The sequence below is a fragment of the Aptenodytes patagonicus genome, chromosome W, assembly GCF_965638725.1.
Source record: "Aptenodytes patagonicus chromosome W, bAptPat1.pri.cur, whole genome shotgun sequence".
NCBI classification, from domain to species: Eukaryota; Metazoa; Chordata; class Aves; order Sphenisciformes; family Spheniscidae; genus Aptenodytes; species Aptenodytes patagonicus.
In genome coordinates, this window is record NC_134981.1 from 34,743,924 (window position 1) to 34,762,961 (window position 19,038).

The following is a 19,038-nucleotide window of genomic DNA, read 5'->3' on the forward strand; positions in this document are numbered from 1 at the left end:
AAAGCTTTATTTCAGTTTTAAAAGGCCTATGGAAGATGAAGCAATGAATAAAGAAAAATCCAAACAGAAAGCAAAAGGTTTTATGTTTCAAACGGAGCCACAGAAAATTGAGTTTTAACAACTTGAGTCAATTGTGAATACCAACGTTGGGCATAGATATAAATGCTTTAACCTTTTCTTCCTTTAAAAATGCTTCTTTAGAGTGCTGTGAAACAAGAAGAAAGTTTCATAACTTTGAATTTCCTCTTCTCTGTGGCTCCAGTCCATGCTGAATTTGGGTCTGAATCCACGTCTGACAAGAGGTACTGGCAGAGCTATCCAAGCACACTTACATTGGCCAACTGTACTTATGGTTGGGGCAGGGGAGACAAAGGGGTAGGAGAAAGGGAAAGATGTGCTGGCATAATCTATATTGCAACAAACTGCAAAATGGATTTTGTGACCATGCAATTTCATCTATTTAACTAGAAATCTTCCCTATAAAATGCTTAAGGCTCCCTACCTTTCCCTGACATTCCCATCCTGACAGAAACATGCTGTAGATCTGGTAAAAACAACGACAAAATCCCCCAAATGTCCCCCAATCTTGTCATAGTTAAAAATCTGGTCTTTAGAATCTGCAGTTTCAAACATTGCTCAGGGCAACATTGTGAATCTTACATTAAAACGCATAACCAAGAAATTCACCCCTCAGAGAGAAGAAATGGAAAAGGATGCTGAGAGTGAATTTCTGTTTCATAGCTGCTCAGAGAAGCATTTTTAACAGTACGGGTGACTATTACCTCTTCGGATACAGCTGGAGAAAATCCAAAATGGCTATCATGTAGCATGGGAACAGTGCTAGCGGGGCTCTGCTAAATCTAAAAATGATCATACCTCTCATACTTTCGAAACAATGCTATGTAAGTACTGTATCTTCTGTATTGCTGGATCTCAGCCCAGGTCACCCTGCTGGGTGTATGTTGCTGTGAGCCTCACCTTATCTTGCTGCCTACAGCTGAGCTCCTGTTCTCTATGAGTAGCCAGTGTGACTTCCAGCCACAGAGGGGCAACTCCACAGGATGAGATTCCCTCTGTTGGACTGGAAGCAAAATTTTTTGGTGCACGAACCTTTCCATAGCTAGAATGTAGTCAAAACTATTTGACTTAATGGGGTAGCTTCTTGACTTGGGCAGTGGGTGACAGAAGATCTGTTGGTGTTTTGATACTTCTCTCAATTAAGAGAAAAGGCAAATGCTCAGTGTAAGGGACGAGGCCCACGTGGCTGTGCTGTAAGCACAGACAATGCCCCAGGAAAAGCTCCAGAAGCCAGCCACGGGGAGGGGCCCGGTGTCACTCTCCTTGACTGACTAATGTCTCAACCACTCCTGGAGCTGGGGTGAGAGAAGACTCTAGAAACCTTGGGCTGGAGCCAATAAATAGGGGTGCACGTAAGCCTCCTTGGGGCGCTCTCCACACTGACACCCCCCGTTGGCAGGTCCGACGCTGGATCCAGGCTTGGTGATTTCTTTATCTCTCTCTACCTCTCTCCTGCTTCCCAGCTCTCTCTTTCTCTCTCCTCCTTCTCCTTCTTGCTCTCTGCTTTTGATGTTGTTAAGTAATACAAGGCCTACCTCAACTCCTCACAAAGCCGCTTAGCTTGTATTATATATTAAGACATAGAGGGTTGATGCTTATAGAAGTGTTTGTGCCATTAAAGTTGGAGTTTGTTTTTGGACCTTGAGTGTTATTTCACCTTAATCCACACCGAGGGGATTTGCGGATCTTGGTCACTCTCCCCTTCTCCTAGGTGGGACGTGACAACAACTCGGCGCGCACATCAGGTGGAGTGATCCCCTGTGCGCCCGGCGCCGCAATAAAGAATGCCTGCTTTCTAAAACTCCAAATTGAGTCTTAGAGAGTTTTTTTTCATCTGCCGACTTGCGGTAACAGGGGATGCGGTGACAGCCGCCCGGGACACCGCAGCTGCCTGCCCGTCGTGGGGGCCTCCGCGGGTCTGGCCCGGGAGGCCACGCCGCTGGCCGGAGAGCCGCCGGGCGGTGGCGGGCACCGAGGTGCCGGTGATCCACGCCGCTCCCGTGGACCGTCCGCCTGGGGGCCGCTCCTCCATGTCCTGTATATGCAAGAAGGGGCACCTGCACGGGAAGACAGGCGGGAAAGCTGGACGGGGAAAGGCGCGTCTCGCCTCCCTGTACCAGCCGGAGGGATTTGCGCTCCTGAGCTCCGAAGTTTCTCCCTGCTCCCGCCCCAGCCGGAAGCAGCACAGCGCGGCTGGAGCCTCTCGCAGCCCCCGGCGCCAGTTTGGGGACTGTGCCTGTGCCCCCGCCGTCCCTCGCCCTGCAGCGCGGGGGTGGGAGGCAGATGAAGGGGGCACAGGAGCTGCACCCCTCATGCCGCCCTGCCTGATGCGGCTCCGGGGCTCCGGGTGGGCCCTGCCCTGGGGCTCTCGGTGGAGTCGGGTGGCCCCCGGCCCGCAGTCAAGTGCCGGTCCCCGGGGCTGGAGGACGCGCAGGGAGGTACCCTGCAGGGTCTGTCGTGCGGGGCAGGAGGGCGGCCACGCTTTCCTAGCTGGGATCGTTGCCGGGGAGTTTGCAGGAAGGTTTGCAAAAAAAAAAAAAGGGGGCAATGCGTGCAGAAACGCGCTTGCAAGAGTCGGCAGGACTCGGAGGAAGAGGCGGCGAGAGGAGCAAACCCCGCTGCACGGCAGCTCTCCTGCCGCACCGAGGCGCGTCGTCCCCCGCCGGCGCGGCCGTGCCCTCCCGCCCCTGCCCCGGGGTGCCCAGCGGCTCTGCCGAGCCCGCACCCCCGGCGGGTGGGGCTCCCAAAGTCACAAGATATCCGAGCACCCAGGAGAATTTTCGGCTCCCTAATTGCTGCAGGCTCACTCTTCTGCCACTCCAGCACTTAAAGGATATCTAGGACACACGTGGTTAGGAGTGATCAAAGAGGAGATAAGATCAAAGATAACTTTAATTGCGAAAATGGGGTCAGATAACATTTTCAGAAAATCAGCTATATATCTGAAGCTGTTAAAAGCACTATTGTCATTTAATGTAAGCGGTTAAAGTTTAGAAATGACTGGACACTTACATTCACGTGACACACAGATTTAACATTTCCTTTTACCTACAGGTAACACAGATTACACCAAAATAAACAGGAACAAAAAATATATATATTTGGTCAAGCATTCAGTTCAGGCGGCCCGTCGCAGAGGTACGCGGCAGCCGGTCCAGTGCCCGGCCCGGCACCACCCCTCCCGTCCCGAAAGCGGCCCCATGCCGCCTGCGGGAGAGCCAGGGGCGCGGCAGGAAAGGGATAGGGTGGTGGGGCGGGCAGAGGGGCTGTGCGGCGGGTAAGTCTGTCCTGTTGTCCTGCTCCCACCCAGGGCGAAGCGGGGAAGGGGAAGCACCCCGGGTTTCCTGCGGCCAAGCAGCTGGAATTGCCGGGAGAGGGGGGACCCTCTACGGGAGTAGACTTGATGAGCCGCCGCGGGGAGCAGCCAGGCCAGGGATGGATTGGGATGTTCCTACCCTTAGCATCGCAGTGACACTGCCTTCTTCTATCGGTAGCTCTTAGCTTGCGGGGAGAGTCGTGCTTACCCCCGCCGGGGCTGACCCGGGGGAGGAGAGAGCCTGCCCCTTCCCAACCTGCGCTGAGATGTCGCTTTTGCCACCTGCGGCTGCTGCCGGCGGATGCTCTCGGCCTCTCCCCTACTGCCACGGAGCACATGGCAATGTTTTGGTTGATCGGTTTTGTACATTTTGTTGTTGGTTTGTTGTTTTTTTCCCCGAGCAAAACGTGCCGCAGTTGGCTGCCTCCGAAGCAACTGCAACGTCTCTGGAGAAACTTTGAAGCAGCTTCAAAAAAAAAAAAACACGCTACTTCGCAGGCTGCTTAAACTCCCTGTGCCACTGCGTGCACGGTGAACTCAGGGACAGTCGCACAGCGCCAAGCTTTTCCTTGATGGGAAACCTTCAGTCAAAGGCATTAAAAAAAAAAATCTCCATAAAATGAGGCTGGGGTTTAACTCCCATCCCCTCCCCGCGCTGTAACCAGGGGAAGCCCGATGAACTGGAAGGTCCTAGCATAGCAAGAGAGCTGTTAGACACACGTAATGCAGACGGGGATGTTGTTGAAAGTACCTTGCAAGGTTACAAAACACAGTCGCTTTTCCCGCAAGAAAATCCACATGGCGGTTTCACAGCCCGGGAAGTGATGAGCCCAAAGCCCCTTCCTCCGCTTGGGGAGTCGCCTTCAGCCTCTGTACTTACACCGCCAGACCGAGGTTGGACTCTAAAAAAGTCCCCCGCTGTCTCCTCGTAAATCCAAGAAAAAACTCCAACACGGCAGTTTTCTGCATAGGGTGGTTTATTTTTACCAATGCTACTCGGGCAGACACCGTGGTTTACAGTGACCACAAGCAATGACCTGCAAACCCTAAGTCTACCCAGAATGACGGAGGGGAGGGAGGAGGGAGCGCCGGCACCCGGCAGCAGAGTCCCGGCGAGGCCAGGCGAGGCGAGGGCAGCCGCAAAGCCCTCCCAACCCAGGCGTCCCCACGCTGTCCCCGGCGGAGCCCTGCCCTGCCCTGCCCCGCAGGGCTTGTCCGATGGGCGGAGGAGCGAGGGGCTCGGGTGTGCTGTGGGGGGGGGAGGGTCCCGGTGCCCCCCGCCTTTCTGCCGTTCTGGAGAGGGGCTGGGCGGGGGGCACACTGCGGTGGGGGACCAGGCGGATGGAGCCAGTGACAGGAGCCCCCGCTGCCCTGTCCCGGAGCGGCGGGCTTCACTGCCTGCAAAATTTGCACTTGATAATTTTCTTAAAAGCACTTTGGAAGTCTTTGTTGAAATAGGCATAGATGATGGGGTTAAGGAGGGAGTTGGAGTAGCCCAGCCAGTTGATGACTGCCCCCAGCCACTCGGGTATGTAGCACTTACTGTCACAAAAGGGCAGGACCAGCGCCACAATGAAGAACGGCAGCCAGCAGAGGATGAAGGTGCCCATAATGATGCCCAGGGTCTTGACAGTCTTCCTCTCCCGGGACAGAGCCATCCTCCGCTTGGCCTCTGTGTTCTTCTTGTTGCGCCTCTCAAAGGAGGGGGGCAGCGGGGAGCTGCACGCCTCGCTGGGCAGCGTCAGGTGAGTCTTGGAGGAGCTGTTGCAGCACTGGACCTCGATGATCTCCAGGGTGGCCCCATCTTCGCCCTGCTGCACTGCACCATTGACACAGGTGCTGGGCTTGGGCTCCACAGTCTGCCGCCAACCCTTGCCAGGCTCCCCGTTGCTTTTCTTCTGCAGAGCGGCTGGGGAAAGGGTGAGGCAAGTGTCGGCGATTTTCTTCTTCTCTGCTTTCTTGATGGTCTTGCGGATCCTGAAGTGGGCCGCCTTGAAGATGCGGCCGTAGAGCACCAGCATGAGGAGAAGCGGGATGTAGAAGGCACCGAAGGTGGAGTAGATGGTGTACCCATGGTACTTGCTGATGGTGCAGGCGTCGGGGTCCAAGCGGTCCTCGGGCGTCCTCCAGCCCAGCATGGGCGGGATGGATATCAAGAAGCCGATGAGCCAGGTCAGGCTGATGAGCATGGCAGCCCGCCGGGGAGTCCGCTTGTTGACATAGTCGATGGGGTCCGTGATGGCCCAGTACCAAGGCGATGGCGCACAGGTGCAGGATGGAAGAGGTGCAGCACAGCACGTCCAGCGAGATGAAGATGTCGCAGGTGACCTGCCCCAGCATCCACTTGTTCAGCACCTGGTAGAGGGCCGCCATGGGCAGCACCAACACGGACACCATGAGGTCAGTGACGGCCAGTGAGCCAATGAGATAGTTGGCCACGTTTTGCAGGGAGCGCTCCAGGGCGATGGCTGCGATCACGCAGGCGTTGCCGCTCACGGCACACAGGATGAGCGTGCCCAGGAGCAGGGAGGTGAGCAGCTGGTAGCCCAGGGTCACCTCGGTGAGGCCGGGGCCGCCTGCCCCCTCGGGGGAGCGCTCTGGGGAGGTAGTGTTGCTGGCCACATCCATGCCTGGGCGGGGCGGGTCGCTTCAGGAGACGGGCATGGGAAGAGGAGCCGGTCACCTGTGCGCTCCCCTGGCAGGAGGCATCGCCGCCCCGTGCGCTTTGGCCACGCCGGGCACCCCCCCCCGCCACCCCTCCCTCCCCTATATAGCGCGGCGGGAGGCGGCCGAGGCTCGGAGGACGGCGGCTGGCGGAGCCGCCCCGCGCCTGCCCATCCCCGCCGCCTCTGCCCAGCGCGCAGCCCCGGGCGGCGGGGACGGCCCTCCCACCGCCTCTCGCCGAGCTGCTGCCCCTCGCTCCGCCGTTCTCCCGCGCCGCTCCTTCCTGCTCTACCTCTCCGCTCTCCCCTCGCTTTCTCCCTCCCTTCTTCCCCTCCCCTTCCGTCTCTCCCTCCATCCCGCCCTTCCGCGGGGGGGGTCTTGCTGGGTCGCCACTCCCCGCCGCCCCCTCCCCGGTGCAGGGACACCACAGAGGAACCCACCACGACTCCCCCCCACCCCCGCCCCTCCAAATCTCCTCCCCGCAGCTCTGCCCCGGGCAGTGGGGCCTCTGGGCTTGCTCTCGGGACCGGCGCCGGGGCTTGTGCGGGGTGTGTGAGGCGGGTGGAAGTTTTCTGTGGCCAGGCACTGCCGTCTGGGGCGGAGGGCATCGCACACCCCAGCGCTGCCTGCGGACGGGGAGGGGGCCGGGGCGGGTGGCACCGGGGGGGTGCTTTTCGCCACCTGCAGTCAGGCGGCGGCGGCCCGAGGGCGCGGCGCTCGGAGGTAGCTCGGCCGGGCACCCCCGGCCGCGGGGCCGGCGGGACTTTCTGCGGGGCTGCACCCTCGCCCCCTGCCTGACCGCCGCTCTGGCCGCAGCGGGCACGGTGCTGCCGGGGTTGCCCGGGGAGCAGCACCAGCCGTGCCGCCGCGAGTGCAGGGAGCAGGGGCACGGGCGGCAGTGTCGCATGGGTGTCTCAGGAGGGATTGCTGTAAAGCCCAGTGCCGGGCAGGGCTCCCGCTCAGTCGCTTACGAGTGCTGTAGCGATGAAAGTCCCATTCGTGATGATTCATGCCCTCGCCCCAGCGTCCTGCCGCCGGGAGGGCGGTCGCTGCCGTCGGGGGCTCCACGCCAGTGCGTGGCTGCCCGGCGTCCAGTTCCCCGCAGAGACACGGCACTGCCCAACAGTCCTCCCGAGACGGAAATTACAGTGCAACACACTATTGAAATCACTATCCTCTGAAGACAACAACAACAACAACAAAAAGGAAAAAAAAAAGAAATAAAATGCGTTACAGTTCCTCCCGGTAGGAGGGGGAAAGGCTGAGTCTGAAAGTGAAATGAGAAAAATATCTCTGGGAACAATCTTGAATAAAAAAGAACGTCAGATTGACACATCATAAGCAAATCAGTTAATATCCAGTAAATAGACCAAACAATTGCAAACTTGGGAAACATCTGTCATTTAAAGAAAAAAAAAAAGTTGTGATTGACAGGCTTAACTCTAGCTGTCCATGAAAGGTAAAAGAAAGTCCTATGACATAATTTCTGTGGCAGGCTTTCTACTATCTTGCGGCTCAGTATTTTTAACGATGTGAGAATATCTTTCACTCTAGTTTGTAATTGTGCCATGCAAGCTCAGAAAACACAGAAAGCCAAATAAGTAATTGCTTAACAGGAAGATTTGCCAGATTCTCACTTAATCAAACTTGAGATGAGGATCACAGAGCCTGGCTTGCACACGCTCGGGTTTCCTCATCTTTTCTCAGTCAGCACTTACAAATAAGGCTGAGTTCATAACTTCACAACATTTGGATAGATTTCGGCCAGTTCCTCTTTACGAGGAGACCAGGCTACATTTCTCTGCCTCCAGGCTTGCAATCTTTACTATAAATGATCAAGGCACAGAGATCCGCTGGATATGTGGAGCAGAGCTGCACTCCTGCATGCCCGTTGTGTTAGTTGATCGTACTAAGATTTACATGTTCTGTGCCCTATTGAATGAAGACTTACACTGTTGAGACACAGACAAAACAAAATGCACAGGTAAATGATATTTAAGTATGCTTTGCTCCTTCACTACCAAAACCTACTTTCTTTTTAATGTCTCCTCAAGTGCACTGCACGGTTGGCTGCTAAGCAGCTGGCTATTTAAAGGCCCTTTCCCTTCAGTGAAATCAAAGTTTGTGCTTGCTGTTTAGAGCTAGCCTGACGCAACAAAGAAAGTGCAAGTCTGGGAGGCAGGAAAATCTCAAGGAGATTGTCCCAGCTTTCTTGCATGGTGGTGGGCCAGTCATTAGCTTAATTAGATTAGCCTGAAATTAGCATTTCAGAGCCACAGGGGATGTGGGTTTCAGGAGTCCAGGAAGAGCTCATGGGGAAACTGTTTCCAGAGGTGTTTTGCGCTGACATGGCCAAGGGAAGTCAATTCCAGACACATTTTGCCAAGAACTTCCAGTGGGGAAAAGTAGGCAGGGTTCTTTTTCAACTGAAATCTTTTAAATCAACTTTACTTTTTGAATTTATTTTTTCTTCAGAGACTGAAAGTCATTTCACTCTGAATTAAATTGAGAGGCAATTTAGGCAACCATGGAGGAAGGGGAGGGAGTAGGAGGTGGAAGATGTAGACGAAGGGAAAAGTCACTCTTTTGATGTGATAGCGTCTTTAATCCTACTAAGCATTTAAACAGCAAAATGCCAGTTAAACTTTCAAGCAACTAAATGGGGTGCTGCTAGGTGAAGCACCTGGGGAAATTCTTGAAGGAAAGCCATAGCCTCATAAAATCCAAGCTGACTTGAGAGCAAACGAAACCTTAACACCGCCCAACCTTAAAAAGTCCAATTAAAATATTAATGTTATTCAGTTATGACACAGCTGCAGCAAACAAGAGGTTCCTCAGTAAGTACAAAAAGAAAAAGCATTAACAACCATGGCAGAAGAAGCTTTCCTGAGCAATTTCATTCTACACATTCCAAAAAAAGGGAGAGCTACATTCTCTTGATACTCTCAGTTTATGACTCTATTATCTATTTGCCAAAGTAAAACTGAAATGCTACAATTTGATCGCAGCATTTTGTTCATGTGGTTGCATATTACAGTTAGGTTTGAAAAGGATTTGGGTTTAGGGTTTTTTTACTATTCACCAGGTGTCCTGGTTTTGGCTGGGATAGAGTTAATTTTCTTCCTAGTAGTTGGTACAGTGCTGTGTTTTGGATTTAGTATGAGAATAATGTTGATAACACACTGATGTTTTAGTTGTTGCTAAGCAGTGCTTACACTAGTCAAGGACTTTTCAGCTCCTCATGCCCTGCCAGCGAGAAGCTGGGAGGGGGCACAGCCAGGACAGCTGACCCAAGCTGGCCAAAGGGATATTCCAAAGGGATATTCCATACCATATGACATCATGCTCAGTATATAAACTGGGGGGAGTTAGCCGGGGGGCGGGGGGCGGGGACCGCTGCTCGGGAACTGGCTGGGCATCAGTTGGCGGGTGGTGAGCAATTGCACTGTGCATCACTTATTTTGTATATTCTTTTCTCATTATTATTATTATTATTTTCCCTTCATTTTCTGTCCTATTAAACTGTCTTTATTTCAACCCACGAATTTTCCTTTTTTTCCCCCAATTCTCTCCCCCATCCCACTGGGGGTGGGGGGAGTGAGTGAACAGCTGTGTGGTGTTTAGCTGCCTGCTGGGTTAAACCACAACACCAGGATAAGATACAGCACTTGCATTATTCAAGAAATTATATTCCAGTAATTGTTTCAAAATGAATGGGCTTTACTAGGGAGCTAAGGAAATTAATGATTTCAATTCACTGAAACTGATCCAGCATGTGCAGTCTTCTGTGGGGAAAGTTCCAAACAGGTGGAAGAAAAGATGTGCCAGGAGACAAACTACCAACTACAGCCGCCTTGAATTTTCTCATTAGGCATCTTGGAAATACAGCCAACAGGAATTAACACTATTCCACTCTGTTCAAAGCCTTCTGAAGAACAGCTATAACTTTAAAATGCAGAAAAGCAAACAGGATTTTCATGGCTGAAGTGACTGTATCATTGAAACCCATCCCCTCTACACAAGCACATGCATTTCACTATGAGATTCACTTCAAAATACCTGCTTCACATCTCCCACCTTTCATAAACCACAAAATGTCTCACAGTACTTTAACAAATTTAAGCTTTGTACTGTGAAAGACCAAAAGCTATAAGAAGGAGACAGAAAATTTTAAGGCCATTGCTAGTGTTGTAGCCGCATAGCTCTCAACCAAACTGTTCTGGATCAAAACGAGACCAAATTTGTCAATCTGTTTAGTCCTGACTTTGTGGGCAAGATGAACCAGCCAGGAACTTGAGTGACTTTCAGTACCAGTAGCAACTGGTACTGAAATACACAATACACAACAAATTCAGTACAGTAGCACAATAAGGAAGCCTAAATTTCCAATTTCTGGATCACCTTTGTGCCATCTCAATATCTTTTCCCTTTTGGGGCATGGAGGTGGGCTGGCTAGTTCTCCATGTGTATTGGGTTTATGTGGCAAGGTTTTGGAAGCGGAGGAGGGGGCTACAGGGGTGGCTTCTGTGAGAAAATGCCAGAAGCTGCCCCCATGTCTGATAGAGCCAATGCCAGCCAGCTCCAAGACGGACCCACCGCTGGCCAAGGCTGAACCAATCAGCGACGGTGGTAGCACCTCTGTGATAACATTTAAGAAGGGGAAAAAAACCTGCTGCACAACAGCAGCTGGAAGAGAGGAGTGAGAATATGTGAGAGAAACGACTCTGCAGACACCAAGGTCAGAGAAGAAGGAGGGGAAGGAGGTGCTCCAGGCGCCGGAGCAGAGTTTCCCCTGCAGCCCATGGTGAAGACCATGGTGAGGCAGGCTGTCCCCCTGCAGCCCATGGAGGTCCACAGTGGAGCAGATATCCACCTTCAGCCCGTGGAGGACCCCACGCTGGAGCAGGTGGATGCACCTGAAGGACGCTGTGACCCCGTGGAGAGAGGAGCCCATGCTGGAGCAGGTTTGCTGGCAGGACTTGTGACCCCGTGGGGGACCCACACTGGAGCAGTCCATTCCTAAAGGACTGCAGCCCGTGGGAAGGACCCACATTGGAGAAGTTTGTGGAGGACTGTCTCCTGTGGAAGGGACCCCACGCTGGAGCAGGGGAAGTGTGTGAGGAGGAAGGCGCGGCAGAGACAACCTGTGATGAACTGACCGCAAACAGCATTCCCCGTACCCCTGCGCTGCTTGGGGGGAAGAGGTAGAGAAATTGGGAGTGAAGTTGAGCCTGGGAAGAAAGGAGGGGTGGGGGAAAGGTGTTTTCAGATTTGTTTTTATTTCTCATTACCCTACTCTGATTTGATTGGCAATAAATTAAATTAATTTCCCTAAGTCGAGTCTGTTTTGCCCGTGACGGTAACTGGTGAGTGATCTCTCCCTGTCCTTATCTCGACCCACGAGCCTTTTGTTGTATTTTTCTCCCCCTGTCCAGTTGAGGAAGGGGAGTGATAGAGTGGCTTGGTGGGCACCTGGTGTCCAGCCAAGGTTAACCCACCACACCACGCAGTCCTGTCCGGCCCGCTCAGAGCTGGCTAGTTGTGGCCCACTAGGAACTGTGCAGTGCTGAGGCATTCCAATAGTTCTGCAAGAATCAGTTTGGGTCTAACAGCACTCAGCTTCAGGGCTGGGTTAGGTCCTGCAAGGTACTGAGATGTCTCTCAGCCTGCTCCTTAACAGTCCCAGTTCTGCCAACACAGAACAGTGACACCCTGTCCTGGTTCCAGCTAGGATAGAGTTAATTTCCTTCCTAGTAGCTGGTATAGTGCTGTGTTTTGGATTTAGGATGAGAATAATGTTGATAACACACCAATGTTTTAGTTGTTGCTAGGTAGTGTTTACACTAGCCAAGGACTTTTCAGTTTCCCATGTTCTACCAACTGAGAAGGCTGGAGGTGCACAAGAAGCTGGGAGGGGGCACAGCCAGGACAGCTGACCCAAACTGGCCAAAGGGTTATTCCGTAAGTATATAAACTGGGGGAAAGCTGGCCGGGGGGGCTGCTGCTCGGGGACTGGCTGGGCATCGGTCGGCGGGTGGTGAGCAATTGCACTGTGCATCACTTGCTTTGTATATTCTTTTATTATTATTATTATCATTATTATTTTATTTTATTTCAATTATTAAACTGTTTTTATCTCAACCCACGAGTTTTTCTCACTTGTGCTCTTCCAATTCTCTCCCCCATCCCACCGGGGGCAGGGGGGGAGTGAGCAAGTGGCTGTGTGGTGCTCAGTTGCCAGTTGAGATTAAACCATAACACACCCAAGCTCAGGCCTGACAAGATCTGCTAGCTCTGGTGCCAGTCATGCCAAAGCAGCAGTGCTGCTTCATGGCTTTAACAGGTCTTGGGAGCAGTACAGCTGGGTTCACACACTGCTAATTCAGCCTCTGGTGGCTCTGCACTGAACCCAGTCAGATTTCTGTTCCCTCTTCATTGCTCTTTTTATGTTGTTAGAGCCAGAACAATAATCTGGGCCCGATAACCCAGAGGAATAACCTGGAAAATGCAGGAATAACCACCATCTCAGAATGCTGGAGTGTCCATCTAGTATGTTCCCCATGTTATTAACCATGTTTTCCATCACCTGAGATATCCCAGTTGCCACTATCATCCTAGACAATGGTGAGTTGACTGCAAGTTCCACTGTCCTATTCTCATTCCATTCAGCTACCTTATCACAACTCTCATGTTCATCATTTTTATTAAGGCCAGAAACAAATTATTTAGATACATAAGTATTTCTTTACTACTTCTGCCTTTCTCTGCCAAGAGCTTACAGTAGCAACTAAAATTATAGCATAACTCAGCATAACCCACAAAAGGGGATAATTCATTCCACCTCTCAGTCTTAGAAGTAATAGAAGAGTAGGTAAACATTTCTTCCATGTTACGTATATTCAAGCGGCATCACTGAAGTGAAACTGTTACTAGTGATGCCTGCTACCAAATCATGGGACAGCTTTTACACAAGTCTAGAAGTTTAAGATTAATTTTGAAAGATGTTCATTTTAATATTATTCCTCTGTGAAGGAAAGAGACTTTCAAGCATATTTGTTCAAACATAGGTTTTCATAAGTTTATAGAAACTTCTCAGAATTTTGACATTCTGGGAAAACTTGAGTTTAGGCTAAATTTTCTGTGTTGCCTCTTCTGTACGCAGTGCAGCTGTGATGAAGAAAGAGCTGGAAGATTGTCTCAACCATTTGTGCATTTTCTTGATATTTAAGCTGCTAAGCACAGATTTGATCCCAGAGAAACTCTGGGAAAATCTACTTAGTCGACTCTAATCATGCTGTGGAGAACAAAGCAATGTTCCAGCTATGCTGAGGTTTTTATCAGCACACCTCCTGTGTCAGAAACAAGGGAGAGCAATACACAGAGCTGGTGCACTAGGAGCTGGCCTCTGTGAGGAAAGATTTTGTAGCTGGTTAAGAATCACCTGTGTGGTGCAATGCAGTCCTGACAATCCAGAATATGGCTAAATGGTTTCTTAAAAACTATAATATGATATTTGTAATTGAATTAAAAATACCATCTCACAAGTAATTTTTTCTCAACTGAAGTTTGGAAAATAAATCATCCTAATAACATCCACTATACGATTCTAAAAATGCTGACTAGCACTGAGCAGCTAGAGGTTAAATCAGGCTTTTTCTTGTAGCTAATTAAGATTATTCCATCTATTTACTTAACATTCACATTCATCTTATAGCAAAATATACAACTGGCTTAAAGCATTTGCTGACAATACATACCAGATTCCAGTAGTATTCTAGATCTTAAGCAATTTTTCTAGGTATTAAACAATATTTGCATGATTGTTTAAACAAGGACTGCCAATACATTCCAAGCTTTGCAAGCATTTTTTAAACATCCTACTTTATTTTTTCACTTACTAGTTACTTTATTTAATGTTTTTAATGGATACATTTTAGTGGACACATTCAAGCTTTTTTTTGTTTTGTTCTCCCCCCCAAAAAAATATGGAATAGCTTCTAAGTGAGAAGGAATTTTATACAATGAGCATTAAAAGACTTTTGAATAAATTTTACCTTAAGGAGATTTATGCTCCAAAGATTTTTATTGCAATGGCCATTTTTGCCGCTTTATATACACATATTATTTCACTTCAGAGGAGACAAAGTAAGAGAGAAATTATTCTGGAATAACAGCAAGTTATGAAAAAAAATCTCATTTCTCTAGCTAAACTTCTACAGGCCTCAGCTTTAAATATCAGACCAATTTAATCCAGTTTATCAATATTTTCCAAAATAAAGTTAAGGTACTTGAACCTTACAGCTGAGTTGCAGGTGTAGCAACTGATGACTTCCTCTGCTCTTATCATGTCAGAGCTTTCTTACTACACTAGAGATCAAAAGTAAATTATGTAGTATTATTGTCTCCTTAATCAATAAAAGCGGCAGCTATAGTTTCAACATCATTGCTTATAAAGGATATAAATTCTCCTATTTGATGTACACTGCAAGACTGGAGCTCAATAGTATTGACTGAAGTTCAATAGTATATAAATCCAAGTGCATTATTTTTAAAATAAAGATCTTATTATGAATTAATTTTAATTTCCTTACATTAAAATTAATATACTACTATTATTTAAAAAATACTATTTGGAAAAAACAGGGCTGATGTGTAGAAATTAAATTTTAGGAAGACCTTATCTTTGCAGACTAACTTCATCCTTTTAAATGAAAAACAATTTATTTTATCTACACAGAAACGAGTCATGTCTAGCTATAGAGGCCCACACAGACTCTGCTTTTAGAGTGACCTTGACAAAGGCCATGAGGATGCTGTGTTTCCCGATCTATTAATCTCCTTTACCTGCAGCATTAGTTGGCACAGTACTAAACCACCATGTCTTCCCAGGAACCTGGGACCCTGTTCACGGAGGAAGGTTGTTGTCTTGTCTTGCTGGAAGTAAATGTGCTCTTGAGGAATTACTCAGCTGCAAACCCCTTCTTTTTCTTTATGAGTTTGCCTAGTACAATCACTGTACCATGCACAAATACTAGTGCTGGAGGCAGATGGAGTATATGGCCAAGGATACGGTAGAAGGCAGGAATGCCCCTTTTAGCAGCAGCCTGTACTTGATGTCAGTTCATAAGGGTTGACTCATTGTTGCTGCTCATTAACTTTAAAGTGCCCTACTAACTAGCAGAGTTCAGGTTAAGTTAACCACCCAGGATTCCTATGTAACAAATGGAGTTCAGAGATCCAAAAAAAACTGATCCACAGAAGTTGGCACATTGAGCATACAGTCTCTTAATCCTTCCAATAGCAAATGCTAAGGAGAAGAGTGTTACTTAGCCTATTCTCACCATAGTAGTTCAGATACCTAATTCTACTAGCAGAATTAGAAACCTCAGAAAGTTGCTGTCTATTTTCAAATAGTTTAAAAAATCCTGAGCTTTTGGGTATAAGGCGATGGAAGACACCACTGCTATCTCCTCTTGGTTATGTTTGTATGGGATTAGGCCAGTTCAAAATAAACCTGCTGGACTGAGCCCCAGAGGTCACAGACTATCTAGTACGTGAATCCAACTGGAGCTTAGATGTGAGCTTGGTGTTGCCAGGAAATAATCAATTCTGTGCATTCATCACAACAACAATGTGGGTTCTCTTAAGTTGACCAGGGAAGTCACCAGTGGAAAATAGACCAGTGGAAAAGTCCAGGATATGGATGAGCAGCAGTTCGTACCAACTGCAGGCCACTGCTCCTCACCTCACTTTCAGTCCATTCACCAGATAATTCTTAAAGGAGGCGAGTAAGGGCAATGAGGGCAAATAGATATTTTGGCTAACCATGGCACTTAGAAACACAGAGAGTAACACATTATATAACCTAAGGGGCGAGTTTACTATCAAGATAAGCCAAATAGACCAAGTCTACTACAAAGAAACAAAGCTAACGAAGCTACAGTTAAGTGAGATTTGATCAGATCTTAAACATCACCATAAGAGTATGTTTTTTTGTGTTATTTCTTGGGTGTTGGTGCTGTTCCTTGATGACATTAGTTCAGGGCCTTCTTTTCCAATGTTTTTTTCCTCTCTGCTCTCCTATCCCAATAATCATTCTTTATAAGCTCCTAAGTGCTAGGCAAAATTTCTGTACTCTCAGGAGCTTCATCACATCTGCCACAGACATTCAACATTCCCTTTCTAGTTGCAATGGTCATCTAAACTCCCTCTTTGCAGTTTCTGTTATCACTCAATTAGGTTTAAAATAAGTAAAAACTTTTTTTGGCCTGAGATCACCTAGCTATCAGTTCCTCATTTTTAAACTCATCTGACCAGATGGGGTCAGATTGTGAGGCCCACAACACTATCTGAATGACAGTGCCTCCCATGGAGGCTGTAAAGTGCAATTGTAGTGCACAGTGTCCTGCTAAAACTTTTAGGAATCTTCATCTACAAGCAGGCTTCGTGAGGATCTAATTTTGCCCATAGGCACATAAATTGCAGTAATGAACTTAGCTGCAAAGCTAGTCCTTACTACTTTTGTTAGATGCTGTCTCCAATTACCTTATATCCAAGAACTCAGCACTGTAGCACCAGTATCTTTACTACTATAAAACAAAATCTGAGAACAAATCTTAAGAAAGTTCTAACAAACGGGGTCCTTCCTCTCCATTCTTTCCAATAATTTTTTCTTCATGACTGTTCATACAAAAGAGTCACAATGTGTTTTATGTATCCAGTACATGATGTATCCCTCAAGGTTTTCACATTTTTTCTTGCTAAAACACATTTTGTTAGTCATGAAAGGCTAGATAAGCTTTCTTTCACCTGTACTCTGGTGCAATATATAATTGCATTACTTCAAAGAAGCATAGAATTATGCCTCTGAGAGGAGCAATTAATTTCCTCCTTTCCACTTGTCCAGAGGAGAGAGTAAACTGCCAGTTGCTACCTGTTTCTGTCCATCTCCTTTAGAAGAAAAAGGAGTATGGCAAAAAACCTCTTTCCTCCTCCCTGTCTGAATACTGGCAGTGAGGCTCTGTGGGGCATTCTCCTTTCCCCCATCCACCACTCTGACTATGTGAACCAAGACACAACATAGTTTATTCACTAACCAAAGTTATTCTTAGATTTTTCGAAAGACAATGAGAGAGACTAGACATTATTACAAGACAATGAGAGAGACTAGAGCTGAGGAAGATGGTATTTATGACTCTCTATGTCTGCAATATGATCCAAGTTAATAATCTATCTGGCTTTAAACCACGCAACAGAGGACCGCAGGAAAAAAAATACCCATGCTATTCCTTACACAGCTCAAATCTTGGATGTGCATTTAGAGATTCATATTTTAAACTGTGGCTATATCCTCCTCTGTGGGGGCTTCTATCTGATCATTCACTAAGTGATAGGTAAGTACATAAGGTTCAAAAAACAGGGAGAAATGTCTGCCCTTTATTTCTGTCACCAGAAATCCTGCCATTTGTGTCTTGTGGGGTCAGGACACTGTGTCTGGCTCTTCCCAACACTGAAGTGCATTTTTTTCTATTAATCTACAAAAAGACAAGTCGATTGGATTGAAATTACTGAAGTCCAAGGGGCTTTGTCAGGATAACTCAGAGGGAGATTTGGCCTCATCCCTTTTATTCTGAAGTCCATGTAGGCTAAGTAAGTGCAACCTGCAGCTGGGAGAAGCTTCACTCATTGAGACAAGTGAATCCATCTTTATCCATCAGTGGCCACAAACAGCAGTTTCAGAGGAAGGCATAACCCCCCACTGGACAATTATGCACAATATACCTATTGGAGAAATTACTGAAAGATTTTGCAATCCCATCCAGTTCATGATTAATGTATGTTGAAAACCAAGACAGCATCTATTCATATCTCTTTACATACATTTTTACCCTAATGCAATTAAGGTCATAAAAATGTCAGGTTAAAAAAGAAAGCATATTTTGCTCTTGGCCTTTATTTCACATTTGGCAAGAAGTTGAATAGTTTAATTATGTGTTGTGTAAAGGATTATAAATGAGTTTTTACATTTTTATTAGCGAGCCTTCTATTTGTGTATTAAGAAAAGCCTGAAATACCTTCTATATCCTTATTTTATCTACCTCTTCTATATCTTTCTATCAAGTTTCTGTCTGAACAGAATTACTCCAGTCTTCATATCATAGGGAAGCCTTTCTAGCCCTCTAAGCTCTTCTCAAAACTGGAGTGTCTGTTGTGTCCCTTGGAAGCATTGTCCCAGGAGAAGAGAGTCTGTAAAGTTCTTTTTCCTGAGAGGATACACTTCAGCAAATGTGAAATTTTCACCTGGGAAACTAATTTACTTATTGCTTCTAGTCTCAGTTTTCAGAAGAGCGTTATCAGTAACTAGTTCTATAAACAGCTCTTCTCTCTCCTTCAACTACCTTACTCAATGCATATATATAGTTTGGAGCAAATTCCTACTTCTGTATAATATTCGGTTTCTCTTGCATCCATCTTTCTGATGGTTAGATAGAGAAATAGATTTCAAGCCTTTTCAATAAGTAATAGCATTGGCCATATTATTAATCATGAGTGCAGTTAGAAATTAATAATCAGTATTTAAATTTAAAAGTCTAAAGAAAGTTCCTGGGTTAAGAACAGTGGAAATTGGTTAGAATAAATGTCACTATTAAGAGATGTGGGATTGGTTTCCCAGCTGCTGTAAATCAGGATAGTTAAATCAAAATGTAATTATCAATGGCCACAAATGATAACAAAAACTGAGAACACAGTAAGATTCAAAAAAGTCTGTGACAGCTAAAATAGAATATTCTCTGTCACATGAGTACAGACAAAAATGTAACACTAGTTTCCATTGCACTTGGTCACTGAGTGTAGGCTAAAGATCTTGGCTGCTGTAAATAATATTCCATTATTCCATGTTTCTAAGGTAGTTGAATGGGGGAAAGAAGGTGGGCTGAAAAATTTGCTGTTGAAAGGAAATTGTTTCTTGGTTACTCTGT

The 19,038-nt window shown here is 47.5% G+C and overlaps 1 protein-coding gene across 1 annotated transcript; it reads right to left on the bottom strand.

The window, feature by feature from the left end:
* Positions 1–4,785: 4,785 nt before the first annotated feature.
* LOC143171978 (5-hydroxytryptamine receptor 1A-like) lies at positions 4,786–6,022 on the bottom strand. The gene is given in 2 exon segments (XM_076361162.1): positions 4,786–5,644; positions 5,646–6,022. Coding segments are annotated over 2 exon segments (1,236 nt in total).
* Positions 6,023–19,038: the final 13,016 nt, after the last annotated feature.